Raw genomic sequence first — 14,953 nt, 5'->3', positions numbered from 1 at the left:
TTTATACACTTGAAGTAGTACCCTGAATACATCAGTGGCCTTAGTATTGTAACCAGAGGTCTTTAAAAGGAAAAAAAAAGAAACCAGAACACTTTGCAGCTGATATTACAACAGCTGCAGCCAGAGCTGCTAACTGGCCATTTGACAAGCATTTCAACAGGGGGAAAAAAAGGTCAACTGTCATTTCATTGTACATTTTGTTCACTCAAAGTATTTTTGTTCTTAAAAGAATCCTCTTCATTGCTTATTACAGTTTGACAAAGGTATTTTTATAAAAGGAAGTGTAACTACTGGAGGACTATTGTAACGACAGACAGAATGGGTAAGATCTTTGGTATCCTCAAAAATAGCAACAAGAGACAACCACCCTGCCACCCAGTTCTCCTGAAAAAAAACTTGACTTTCAAAACTGACCCAAAACAAATGTAACAAATGTAGCCAATTTGTTACGACTAAGAATTACTCCTTCCAAAGCAATGAATTGTGGACTGACTCCAAAAACATTTCACAATGATTTTTTTGTTTTAAATGTCAGACCTTAAAGGCTATTCTCACAATAAATGTAACTTGCTTAGAGGAAACTGTTCTGCACACTGAACACAAATTTAATGTATCTGAAATGGCATACTCATTTTTTAAAAAAACCCCAACCTTTTGCATTACTTTGTTGGATTTTCATTCAGAATTAAGAATGTTTAAAACATGAATTGATAGAGTTTATCTAGTAAGTTCTCCTTACATTTTGATTTTACATTTACATTTATGCAGAAAAAGGAAGTTTTGTTGTTGTTGTTGTTTTATTACAACTCACATATTTTCTGTTAACATTTAGGTATGTAGTCAGGTAAAAATTTTGCATCAGAATAAAAAATTCAGGGATGGATATTAAAGCACAGGAATAGAAAGTCAATTATAAAAGAACGGGGCAAAGCAAATAGGATGCCAATAAAATAGTTACCAGTTTGATTTAAAAATCTCAGCAGAATTCATTATGTAAGGAGTAGTATATACTGAATATAAGAGCATTTAAAAACAGGCAGATTTCCAAAACAAAAGGAAAAACATACATGTAGCCAAGAAAAGGACTTGAAAACAGTACCAATAAAAATTGCCATCCTCAGTTACTTTTGTTCTACATTACTTTTCTTTTGCTTCACAAGCAGAATTCCTTATTTTTAACAATGGAATACTTTAACACCAGACTGAGGAATGCTGTGGGAATATCTGTAGATGTTCTTCAGGCTGCAGCATTGTTGCTCCTGACACTGAACAAGAAACTCAGACTTTCAGAGTTAAGAACAGAACTGGTAGTCAAGAAGGAAATCAAACCCCGAGGCTTTTAGTGGTGTAAAAGGGAAGAAATCCAATGTGTTGTGTGAGATGTGTTAGTCTACTTCCATGGCATTTTCAGATCATCAAAGTTCCTGCACCCCTTGGACCAAGTTTGTGGCTACTTGGGGACCAGGAAACAGACCACTACCCCTTGAATCATCAAAAGTCTTACTGAAAAGTGAGTTTAATTCTCCAAGCCACCACTTAAAAGAGGTTCATCACATTCTAAAAATGCTCTTTGGGTTATCTTATGCAATTGCCAGCACTGAGCATATAAATTTCCTGTTTCATTGCTTCCTCACTCCTGCCTGTGGTGGATAAGATTTATCAACCAGAGGAAGCATTTTAATAACAGGAAAGTATGACTATCAAATAAGAAAAATTGGCACAGAGATTCAGAAATCTGGCAGGCACTAGTAGCTAATGCTATTACTAGTAGCACTAGTAATTAATGCTATTACTTATATCCCTTTTAAAAAATGTGTGTGACCTGGAGTTTATGTAGAGCAGCAGAGCAACAAATTAATGCCCCACAGTGGCTTTGTTTTACACAAACTGCATAAATTTATTCTGTAAAACAAATTTCCAGTATCTCCTTCAGCAATGTGATCCTACCACATCCTTTATGTACTTTCAGGCAAAAGAAAACCTTGCTGGATTCTACATAGTATTTCCTATCAACCATGAGAACAGCCATGAGCAAAACTCTGCTCACAATTACATCTCCACTGTACCCAGTAAGCACCTGGAATTCCTCAGCTCCAAACCAGAGTCCCACAATGTTTGAAAAGGCAGATGAACAATTGTATTCTGCTGAAGCCTTTTTTTTTTTTTAATTTCAAATATATCTCTGCTATCAGCTGCTCTCTTTCATCTCACATAAAGCTTTTCTTGAAACAACCTGTGGAAACTCTACACTGGCCTGACTATAAAGCAGGAGCAGGTTTGTGGATGGCTCTTAGAGGCTGTTATGTGTCCCTTGGAGGGAAACAATGTGGTAACACAGACATATCAGAAATAAAAGGTTAATTTGTAAACCTCCTGCACAGATTAGTTATTTCAGTCCTTCAATTAATCACCACCCAGTCCCAGGACTGCAAAATATCTTTCTTTTTGGGAGTCATCACCATGGAACCTCCCTATTTCTGAAGTCAATCATTTGGCTTCACTGATGATGTGTGGAAAGAAAAACTCCAAAACTTGTAAAAGTTGTGAAGTTGGTATGATTTATTTCAGTGCTGTTTCCCAAGGACATGCACACTCCTGAAAATTCCCAAGTTTACTTTATCCTCTAACTTGTTGCATATGCATAAAAGACTAATGCATATGGATTAAACTGCCTTATCAATTTTATGAGTCTGTGTAGTTTTTCAGTCATAGTTTTAGTTGTAATGTGGTGTTTGCAACCTAGATTCAGTTTTTTTGTTTGTTTCAGCCTCAAGGCTCTAGTTTGGATGTTTGCACTCTTTTTTAAGTAGTCTTGAATCTCTTTTGTTCTCTCTGTAGACCTTTTTGTGAGTACACAAGTTAAAAGACTAAACAAGCAGATTCTAGCTAAATCTAAAATTGATTTCTACTCCCAGATAAATTTCCAACCCCCTGTTTCAACTGGGTTTTGTTTTACTTTACCTGTTTTTCTATGTTTCGTAAAAGCAGAGTGGGACTGCTGGGTGACATTTCAAAGTCATGCTCCGGCAAAGAATCCTGGCTCTCAATGGCAGCTTGGGAATTCCCTGTGGCGTTTAATAAAGCTTCTTGCTCTGTCAATTGGATCTGCTTCTTCAAAATGTCTTTTGGAAATGGGAATTCTTCTAAGACCACCATCCCCTAGACAACAGCAATTGAACACAGTTGGTTGACAACAGATTAAGCCTCCTAAATAATTTTTAATGGGCAGTCAAACCTGGCACATTCCTTTTAAATCCTCCTGACGATTTTCGAGCACTTAGCCAGATTTTAAATACACTTCACAGCTAAAATATGGAAATAATAGGCATTTTAAAAAAACCAAACTGCATCAATTATGCTACTCCTTGTAACAGCAATCACTCCAGTGATATACCACTGCTTAAACATCTGTGCCAAAATTCAAATCAGAAATTCATACCTATTAGAATATGATATGATAATTTGCCTGCTGATTTAAGAGGAGGTTTTTCTCTAAAAAATTATCACCCTTTGATTTGAACTTGGTTTTAGTCTTTGCAGTCAATAAACTCTGCTGGAAACATTTTTGAGTGCTCAATTTCTCTTATTCCTATCCCTGTTCTATGCAAAACATCAAGGCTGTTCTTTTTATGTAGCAGAAATTATACAATTCTAAACAAAAGCTTTTTAAAATTTAATAATTGATTTTTTTTAAGGTGAGCATTTTTAGTGTTTCATAATGAAAAGTAACTATCCTAAATATTCTAGCACTGTCACTACTTTTCAAGACCATTTGCACAAATGTGCTCTCAGATGTGGTGAACCATCTAAAGCACCACCTAATAAGATAAATATAACTTTATATGGTAGGGAAACAACAGAGTTTCATAAATGGAACTAGATAAATAATACCCCTATTGTGTTTTCCACATGACAGATTAGAAAAATGGAAGTCTCTAGTATAATCCTAGGTAATGTATCAGTTGGTTTAAAAACATAAAATATTAAACAAAATAAGAGTAAAAATAACCTTGTGACAGTCCAACCCAGTCCTCAAATAGTTCCTTAGTTTGTTATTATCTTGAGCAAATAAATGTAATACCAGAAACAGCTATTAAACCTCTCCAGGCTTTTTTCAAAGAGAAAGAGAAAGAAATTTGCTTTTAAAGTACTAACTGTAACTGAAATATCAAGCAGATATTACATAAATGGGATCATTATAATTCTGCCTCAAATTTGTCCTTCTAATGAGAATATTCCACTCAATCAAAGCACAATGAAGACTGCTGTAATGTGAACACAAGGAAGCCATGCTGCTATTTCTTTAACCAAGACAGACTTCACCTAGGTTGTGGCTGTGGAAAACTCAGGATCCTGTAGTTTCAGCAAGACCTTTACTACTGCCTCAGCAGCAACTGGCCTTACAACATAAAAACAAGTCTCAAAGAGAGTTCAAAGAGGAGACTAGGAGAAAAAATGAAAATTGTCTTGCTCTCACTGTGCCTCATTTATTCCATTGTTTGAATTATAAATTCAAAGCTGAGAATAAAGATGTTCTCTAAAAATAAACAAAGGTGCTTGAAAACTTGGTTTAATGCCTAAAAAGGGCACAGAGATTCTGAATGTCCATCAAATCAGTGCTGGATTTTCCACACAGATCATCACCTGCACTTTTTCATTTACAGCAGATGGACACAAATCCAAACCAGCAGAATGCTATGGGCAGTGCATTCAAGGAAATTCAAGTACAGAACTAATTTTTGTGTGCCAGAACAAGAAGACAAACTACTTCAACAGCTTTAAACTTCTTTAGAACTTAGAATCCTTAGGTCTTTTTAGTAAAAGGATTGTAGGTCATGACCACAGAGAGTCTAAAACCAAAATTATGAGGTCAGAGGAATGGGAAGACACACATTAAATGTGGTGAAAAGAGAGACATACACACACACATGCTTCCAATGGAATTTTATTTTCTGAAGTTTTAGAAACTTGTTTACCAAGCATGGAAAGAGGAAAGCAGAGAAGGAAGAGGGAAATTGAGAGAGTGTAACAGGACAGATGGAATAGGCAGAGAAGAGCAAGAGTAAAGAGTTAGAAGACTAATTCAGGCTGTATTACAAGAAATGGGTTACAACAATTAGGTTTTGGTAATGATTGCCTTCCTCCCCAAATGGAATTGTTTTGTTTTGCAGATATAGATTTTTTTTTAATGAAAGGACTCCCAAAGATCCAGAGGTGCTACTTCTGTGTCTGTAGAGATGGAGAAGACACACTGTAGAAGGCCTGGAAACAGCCCACGAGTTACTCATGTCCCTTCCTACTGCATTGTGGTGCTCAAGGAGTGGCCCTTTGCTTGAAATTGTTGCTCCCTGGCTATGAATCACTTTTTTTTTCCAGTCAAAGATCATAAAAAACACTCTGGAACCATTAAACAGCATACAAATTCTAATGATATTGTGTAATTCCTTTGCAGCCACTAAATGAAAACAAAGAGCTCTTCTGTCAGCCCACATGTCCTTCTGTAGCTGCTGCACTGGTGTACTATAAACATGTACACACAAAAAAATCCCATCTGAAGAAAATAGGTGCCTGCTTCACTACGGGACAGAGTGCCAAACACTAAATACACAGCTGGTAAAACGGGCATGGAGTTTCAGAAAGGAATGTCACTAAAAATCTCCACCAGGAAGACGACTTGGCTCCAAACTAACATACCACCCAAAGAAAATGCATGACTAAAATGGTGTTTTTCCTCTTATTCCTCTGATATTTATTTCTTAGTCTTCTGTAGCTCATCTGACCTACAGCATCATAAAGGCTGACAGCTTTTGGGTGTAAGAGTGTGCATGTATCTGGTATTTAGGACAACACCAAACCATGGGCATTCTCACTCTTCACTAAAATATAAAATTTTCTTACACAGACTCTTAAACAAAGGCTCTTAATTTCTTTGCAAAGAAAAACCTGACTGGGGACAAGCTGGATATGAAAGGAAGGGCTCTGAGGGCAAAAAGGAGAAGCTGGAATAATTCTTTATTTGTTCAGAGGGAAAAATGCTCTCTGAGGTGATTTCCTCTCCTTTTAAAGTCTCATGTTCCACCACATAAACTCTGAAGCACCTTCTTGCTCCTCTCAGTTGTGCTTATCTGACCCCAACACACACCAGAGAACCTACATGAGGCTCACTGATGGAGAGTCAAAGAGCCCTGCTCAAAACCCCTCACTATCACACCACCTCACACAGGTTTGGCTTCTTCTATGTCAGAATGACCTGAGGAGCCCATTAAATTGATAGCTGGATTACTAATGGTTTAGGAATGTCACTTTCCCACTGACTAGGCAGCTCAATTTACAAAAACTAGTACATGAATTACACACATTGGAATTTTAGTAATTATTAACCCTTGACCTGTTCAAAGTGCCGTACAAACATTAACCATCTAATCCTCAGAATAAACATGCACTGCAAGTAACAAAAATCCCACCCTGAAAGCCCACAGCACAAAAAGAAAAAACTGACCATCCCACCTGAAAAGGCAATCTCACCTCTCCTGCAGAGGGAAAAACCAGTAATAAATACAGCACTTTCAGGGCTGGGCCCCTGAAAGCCACTAACAAAATCACTATACAGTTACAAAGATAAGAGTTCCCAAATCACAACCCTATACTGGTGCCATATTTTAGCTCCTGATGTCCTTCCCATTAAGCTCTGCAGGTGGTAGCCTGCACAAACACAAGAAGTCTAGGGCAAAAAAAAAAAAGAACAGCAACAAGGAACCAAACACATAAATATTACAAGAAACACTGTCAAAAGATGATTTGAAAAGCCCATTTTCGAGCTTACAGACAATACCTTGGTGGCACGTATTTGCCTGTGAAGGTCAGTTAGTTGTTGGATTTTGTATTCTAGTTCTGAAATCTGGGCTTGAAGCCATGTCCAACGGCTGCCAATTCTAGCTCTGTCTGCAAGCCACTTCCATTCAGAAGTATAGCTGCTGTGAAGACAAAATGCTGGTTAGTCCAAAAATAAAGATAACCACATTTGCACAAGAACATTTTTGACAGCTGCTCTGCCTCATGTTGCAAGCATCTCAGTTGCTTTCAGAAGATATCTGATTATACCCATCCAGTTCCACATCAGCTTATTTCTGTAGCAACAGAACTTGCCCAAACCAGTACAGTCCATGCTCACTGGCTATTCCCACACTAAGCTAGTTTTTTGTTCTGGATTATAAAACTCAGAGCTAGATAAACTATCAAACTATATCAGTTAAGGCTGATTACAGATGTGTAAAGAATTCCAGTAACTCCAGCAGCAAGAATCCAAACTCTTACACCATACTTCCTCCCACAAGCTTTCACAAATATTGTTTGCTAACAACTGGAATCTAATAAAACATCATGCAGCAATGTCCAGCTATATATCAGGTCACTGACCAAAACAAAAAACCAGCTAAGTAGTTTAAATTTCTTTTATTCATGCTTTTTTATAAATATCTGTGTCAGTTTAGTTTAGTCAGATCACTCTTACTATTGTTTAAAATAGATGCTTTTTGCAATATAAAAAAATATGCCTCCTGGTACTTGACATTGTGAACACCTTAATTTTATAATGCTAAATTCATCACTGGTATCAGCAAACATTACTCAACTTCCATATTAAACAAATGAATGAGGAAACCATACCATGCAACAAACAATCTTAATATTCAATAAGTTTAAGCAACACAGACAAGACAATGCAGTATTTTAGTATGTAACTTCCACTACTATCCTACAATTAACTGAGTTCATTTATTTACAGAAAGCAACTGGTGTTTTTTTCCCTATTGATGCTGTCAAGTTGTTTGCCACAGCTGACTTAAAAAACTGTAAAAACAAAAATCAAACTTGTAGAAAAGAAGTGCTTTTCCTCAAGTTACTGGGATAATGGCTGGATCTAGGTCCTTGATGTAACACTGTAACTTCTGCACATGCAGAATGCATCATCTCCTGTTCCCCAGGCAATGAAGAGCACTGAAGTATCACAAAAGAGACAAGAAACAGCAGATGCCAAATGAACTGGCATAGGAACACAATACAGGTGTAATTGTTTCATGCAGAATTTTGTGTCAAGTATCTCAACAACAAAGGAAGATAATAGAGCAGAAGATGCTAGACATGTTCTGGCATGAGTAGAGAATCATCAAATTTGAGAATCCTAACATTTTCAAGGCTAATATTATAAAACATAATATAACTCAAAATTTCAGAACCTTCAGTCTAGTTTAGCTATTATAAAGAGTAAGGACAGACACAGTCTCTGGTAGGTCACCTCTAAAATACATAATCTTCTCCCTTTTAACACACATTATCTACCCACGTAATTTATCACCAGTTTAAACTCTTGTACACAGAAAAAATGAACATATGAAATTATGGTGATTGCAACATCCTATTTAAATACAAACTACGAGGAAGAAATTTGGATTACTATCAAAAAAAACCCTCAAAGAACTCTGTAAATATATATGATAATAAATTACTTGCATTTTACATATTCTACTAGTAATTTTCTCCTAGGAAAAAAGGCATATGAAGTCATCTGGTGAAAATCTACTTTTCTGACCTCTTTTTGTTTCTCTTTATCTTCTCATTGTTACCAGCAAAGAGTAAAAAGTCCCAATTAGTTATGCTTTAACCAGGTCTTCCTGACAAGAACTTCTCTGGGAATGACAGCTTTTGCATGTTTGTGCTCCTGGAAGTCACAAAATACACTTTGTTGGGAAAGGGAAGCAATCTGAATTCCAAGTTTTTAATTAAATGTGTTCACACAAGCATAGTGGCTGGAATAGTTAAGACTTGTCTCAGGACCCTGGTCTGGCAAAAAGCTAGTCCTAAGAAAGAGCTGCTTAATGAGTCTATAAAAATCCCTTCGTTAATAATTTTAACCAAAAAAAGTTAAAGAGGAATAAAGAGGATAAGGGAGAAAAACCCAAGTGGATTATTGAGATGTTTATTTCTGCTCCTTTCTCAAAAGGCAACTGAGGAAATGAACAAAGAAATCCCACAAACCAGGACATTGTAAAAAGAAAGTCGAGTGAAGAGAAATAAATCACACCAACAGATTCACCTCCCAAACTAGATCCAACAGTCTCAGGAAAAAAGGTGAGCTACTCTCAGACTGAGGAGGAGAGGGAAGGAGTGAGAAGAAAAGTAAGGTGTCCTGTACACAGCTGGGAAACAAGAAGTACAATGGAAAGGGCCAGAACTGGCCTTATGGCACCAACACTGCATGAAATCAGTGTGGCATAAGGGAACCCACAGCCAATATCACACCACAGCTGACAGCACAAGGAATGCTGAATGTTGTAACCTGTGTATGTTACTGTCTTACACAGAAACAAGAATCCTCTGCAAAGTTACAGCACAAGATGTTTTTCAAAAATAGTTGCACTTCTTTTTCCACTTAGACACAGTATTTAATCTTGAATTAATTACATTCACTGGTAAACATATTAAGTACATTTTTGCTTCATTCCAAAACACTATGCAAGTATTTCTTAAGGCTTTAAATTTTATTAGATAATTTAAATAACAGCATTTAATTACACTGTGTAACAAAGTCCTGAGGCCCCACTCTAAGGAAAGGTTTCCACCAAACTAAGCACAAACATTTTATGCTCAGGCCAAAGGAAGCAATTTTAGTTTCCCTGTCTCTCCAGGCTGCGCCATGCCCAGTGCTTGCTCAAGGACATGGGCAGCTATACGGTGACATGGATTAGAGAGCTGCTCCTGGTTAATTTTAATTTTAGGGGCAGCAAGTTTAAGTTGAGATCTCTTCCCCAGTTTTGATACATTGCACACAGGGTAAGAGACAGAAGCATTGCTGAACTCTGCTCCCATTCCTGTCACTTCTATTTGTTTGATCTTGCATTATTTTTAACCATCTTTTCCTCTAAGCCTATTTCTCTACAAATCTTTTAGCAAAGCTTGTAACTCCTAAGGAAGATAGAATCACTATGAGCTATCCTCACACTCCTTTGTGTTCGCACACAAAGTAGTACAGTCACTCAAGTGACAAATGATAACCTATTTCTGCAACAAAAACCATCCAAACCAACCCTGAAACAACCCCCAAACCTGGGTAAATCTCTTCCTGCTCGACAGTAAAGCTTAACATTCACTCAGTAAAGGAAGTTGTTTCAAGGTGGTTTCAGAGAATGCATTAACTCTGCAAACCCAGAGAAGAAAAAAAAAAACACCAAAAAACCAAGCACAGTTACAAAAATAACCAGGCCTGTCACTGGAGGAGGAAGTCAGAAGCAGGTGCTAAAGTAGAAGCTCCTGCTCTTGTTTTCTGTTGGGAATGAGACAAGAAAAAAGATGTTTCTGTCTGTCCCACTTCCTGTGTGCTTTTGACTCTAAGATCGTACATCCTCAACAGGAATTCCAAAATCTTTCTTCTGCTAGTAACTCAGTATAAACCTTGCTACACTGGTAAAGTTCCTCACGTTCAGTACTGTAGTACAGTGGAATATTATTTTTGCATATAAACTAACTGCTCTTGCAAAGACTCTAAATCTGCAGGTGACCTCCTACATTCATCCAAGACCATTAGAGTTGGAAGAGAACACAGCAATACTGACTTTGTATCAATAAAACATCTCATTTAAGTTGCCCTAAGAAAACACGCTGGAATTGCATCAGGGCAACTTGTTTCAGTGAAAAATACCAGCCTGCATTTCTATTTTGGTTGGACTACAAGTCAATCCTGCACACTTAGATGGAAAGAAAAGAAATGCAGCAGAACAAACAAGGCACAACGAGCATAAGACAAATACAAACGAAGTATGATCAAAAATATAGCTGGGGCAAACATTCAGGCATCCCAAAGTATGGGAGAGAGTTCAGCTGGGGATCATCAGCAACAGCAGAGGCAGTGTAAGTATTTCATGCTGCTTGCTTCTGCTGAGACTGAAGAGGCAAGCAAAGAGCACTAAGTGCTATTACAGTTGGTGCTGCTGGAACTGAGGGAGGTTTCAGCCAAGACCTAAGGACACAATGCATAGATGAACCCCTTAGGAACTCTCACCTTCCCTCTAAGAGAAGCACTGAGAACAAACCTTGTTTTTACATAACCAAATCCACACTGCAGAACACAACAGGACTCTCAGAAGTCCTGTGCCTCCGTTGGGTTTTGGATGAGATTTATGTTTTCCCAATAGCTAAGACCAGCTTGTCCCAAAAAACAAATGCAAGCAACCTAGCTGAGAAAAAATGGAGCAGCTAACCAAGATAAAATGGCTGAGCTACACACACTGTTGGTTGGGGTTTGTGTGTGCGTTTGGGGTTTTTTTGGTTACAGGAGACAAGAAGAGGTGGAATTTAAACCTTAGAGGCATATTTTATTTTTATAAGCAAACAAAACAATAAGCCTGAAAACTGTTCATAAATAATGGAGAAACACAGTGGTGTTCAAAATGCACAAAACACACAGAACCCGGGATTGACAGTAAGTATCCAGGAAGGCTGGTTCAAGCAGCTATGAGGAGCACAGGAAAGAGTATTTTAGAGTGTGCAGCTCTGTGACCATGGCAAGCTTCTCCACAAGTCATCTCATATGCTGAAAATTAAAGCTTTCCACCTTTGTAACTCCCAGTGAGAAGAAGCACCATGCCCTGCCATGACATGTCTGCAGGGACAATGACAGGATGCTTCCTGCTAAACAGGAAAGGAACATGCTTGCAACAGACCCATATAAAAACTCAAAAAATCATGTCACAACCCATAACAGCTTTCAAAAAGGCTTTAAAGACACCAGCATTTTCAAGTAAAAATACTCTTAAATGCACACAAGCCAGAGGGCAAGGCACTCACATGATGTGGGTGGGGAAACAAACCTTCCAAAATTCTTCATTGAACATACAAAGGGCAGTTGTCCCTGACATCCCCTCATAATGTTTCTGCTCAGTCTCTCAGCGTGGGGTATTTTGCTCTTTGTGCTAGGTGGTGTTCCCTTTGGTTTAATCCACATTGTTCTGGCACCCAGTTTTCAGATGATATCCCTAAAGTGACCTCCACCATCCCTGCTGGTTCGTCTCCTCTCACCGGGAACCCCTGGGCTAACAGAAGCCTATTGCCAACCACATAGAGTGAAGCATTTGGGAGCAAGAAGCAGCCCATAAATCAGAGTGACTGTACCCTCAGGATGATCATCCTCCTTAGTGGGAGTCACTGACAACAATGGCAGAAGTTTATTGTTTTTATGAAGGACTGATCTCCAGAAACTGAAAAGCAAGAAGAAATCAGAAGGTTCTCCAGTCTTAGGTTCCATCCGGACATCATATGACTCACCATAAACTTCATTAAACATTGGGAAAAAAATCACTCATCCCCCAATTCTCTGGGGAAGCTCCCCCAGTTGTACAAAATTACAAAATACTCTCCACACAGCATTCCATCACAAATGCTCCACAGCACACTAGTGTGGTGGGAATCCCTCTCCAGGACTGGAGCTGAGAAGCTGTGAACTTCCTCAGGTGCCCCTTATTTTTCACCACCATTACACTCAGCTCTCTGACTACACATGGCAAAGCCCAAAACCAGCTCTCCTGAATACCAATATTTTCTTGCAAGCTACCTTTCTCCTGAATACCAATATTTTACCTTTGCGCAACATGGTGGAGGAATTCAACACATCCATTTTTCTTCTCTCTGCAGACACTGACAGTAAATAAGACATTACCTATGAAGACTAGATTATATAAAAAATTCAAATTAGGTGAATTCAGACATGCTTGTATTTTAGATAACCTTATCTAGATTTCAGTCATGAGATAAAAGTGTGTGCCCACTCCCAACCAAAATCTCCAACACTTGTAATAGCTGAACAAATATGTCCAACTATTAAATGACCCGTAAATGCTCTCTCAAGGACTAATTCTTCCAGAACACCTACATAATGTTTGTTTTCAGAATGAACTGACTTCAGTTGCTGTTGAAGCATTAATTCCCCTGGATCAGTTAACTGTTAAACCCCTAAAAACCACATAACTCAAAAAACCAGTGTGTGCTCTTTTATGAATGCAATCTCTTCTATGCATTCCTGAGTACAAAAAAGATTAAAACCAAACTGTAACGATTTTGGCCCATCAACATTACACAATAAACCACTATTAACTGTGGCAGTTCACTCCCAGCCTTTGCACAGACTATCCAGGAGCAGCGTGCTGCTGTTTTGGAATAACCAACACCAAACCAAGCCATGTACTCCCCACCCCACTCCTATTCCAAAAAATCAATCAAGGGAATTTCTCTGGTGCTCAAAATTAGCTTGCAATCTCTGTGAAGATCTGCAGCTAGGTCATTCTTCTGGATCCTACCAGGCTGCTACCTCCTTTGGTGTTTAACAGGAATTTTCACCTGGCAGACATTTTCCTCTGAAACACTACACAGCTTTCCAAAACATGGGTTATAGTTCTCCCTATCATCTACAGACATCAGCAACTGCTTATTATATTTACAATTTCTGACATGCATGCATGCCTGGTTCCACCATCTCTGATACACTGAGGCTGTTCAGTATTTTCACAATTGCATCCAATAATGCACATTGATACCAACACATAACACACATCTTATCTTCCCAAACAAAAAACCTGTACCCAGCTGAACACTTCTGCTACGCCATCAGACCTGAGGAATTTATGCAGTAACACCTGAAATTATCAACCATAGCTATGAGTTTTCTCTTGAAGAGAAAATGTATGGGGGGAAAAAATCAGGTAGCAAGGAATTAACCAGCAACGGAATCAAATTTCTACATCTTCCACAAAATGAGAAGGGACAGTGGGGAGAATAAAAGACAAAAACCAATATTCAGAAAAAAAAGGCTGAAAATATGAAAAGTGAAAGTCTCTGTGCTTAGATACCCTAGAAAGGGAGAGATTTCAGAAGAATTTCACTGGTGCACTATATATGCTCCCTATGTGACAGGGAAATCACATCTTCCAAGCTGATGAGATGTCACAGACAGTATTTGCCTGCTACAGGGTTCCTGCAGAGGATCACTCTACTGCTGCTGTTTTATATTAGACACTGAACTGTTATACTTGCACTGAATTGTTAACTCAATTTGGGGACAGAATAAATTAAAAATGCAGCTTCATAAAGGATCTGTTAGAGTGCTGAATCTTTCCAATGGCTGGCTTCACAAGCTGGTAGGTGCTCTTCACCTCCAGCTCTGTTTACATAGTTCTTTAGAGCTGAGTTAATTATAAAAGGCCAAATGGGTTAGTGAAGGTGGAGTCAGCCTGAATATTAACTGCCCAGAAAAAAAAACCTGCAAAAGGTAAACAACCAGCAGCATTTCCTCTTAGTAAAATAAAAAAATAAACCCAACCCGACATGCTGTAAATTGAGTATCTGCCAATGGCTTTTGTTAAAAATATTTTAATATTAATTTTTAAGGTTCTTTTGTCTGCTCCAGCACACCAACATGCTGTCCATCAGTTCAACATGAAGCAGAGAAGCAGGTAGTGCTAAAATGCAGAGAAAGGAACTTCAAGAACAGCAGGGCTGCCTAGAAACAAGCTTCTTTTCTTGCCTTTGAAATGGCACAACATCAATAGATTAACAACAAAACACTAGGAACACAGGTCTAGAAATGCTCTCTAACTATTACACAACTGCCCTTCAAAAAGAAACCAAGTAGTGCTACATCTGTAGCCCATGCTCAACATAAAATAATGGCAAAACTTACAAAATACACTCCTTTCAAGATCTGTACAAATGGAACATTATGACAGCACAAAAGCAGCATATCAGTGCTGTCCAGCCACTGAAGTTTATTTCAAAATTTGTATGTATATTCTTACAAGGAAAAGGTGGGTATGGTATTCATGTCAGCTCCAATTCCATCTTGTAAGTTGGTATACGTATATATATATGTATGCATATACAATATCAGATTCCAATGTAAAATCTGTAAGAA

At 38.1% G+C, this 14,953-nt stretch overlaps 1 protein-coding gene across 7 annotated transcripts in view; it reads right to left on the bottom strand.

Moving 5' to 3' along the window:
* The window catches only part of KANSL1L (KAT8 regulatory NSL complex subunit 1 like), a 63,475-nt gene that overhangs the window by 34,410 nt on the left and 14,112 nt on the right, over positions 1-14,953 (bottom strand). For 5 of the 7 annotated variants that reach the window (XR_005629753.1, XM_039728784.1, XM_039728787.1 and 2 more), the window contains exons 3-4: positions 6,833-6,974; positions 2,962-3,159 (exon numbers count right to left, since the gene is read on the bottom strand). Coding sequence is in view for 6 of the 7 variants with exons in the window: in XM_039728784.1 (XP_039584718.1) it covers positions 2,962-3,159; positions 6,833-6,974 (340 nt within the window). In the remaining variant the exon portion in view is untranslated. The remainder of the gene's footprint in view (positions 1-2,961; positions 3,160-6,832; positions 6,975-14,953) is intronic. The other 2 variants (XM_039728785.1, XM_039728788.1) reach the window with 2 other exon arrangements.

This window comes from Passer montanus, unplaced genomic scaffold (assembly GCF_014805655.1).
Source record: "Passer montanus isolate IOZ18808 unplaced genomic scaffold, ASM1480565v1 scaffold66, whole genome shotgun sequence".
NCBI classification, from domain to species: Eukaryota; Metazoa; Chordata; class Aves; order Passeriformes; family Passeridae; genus Passer; species Passer montanus.
This window is presented reverse-complemented; position numbering and strand designations above follow the sequence as displayed.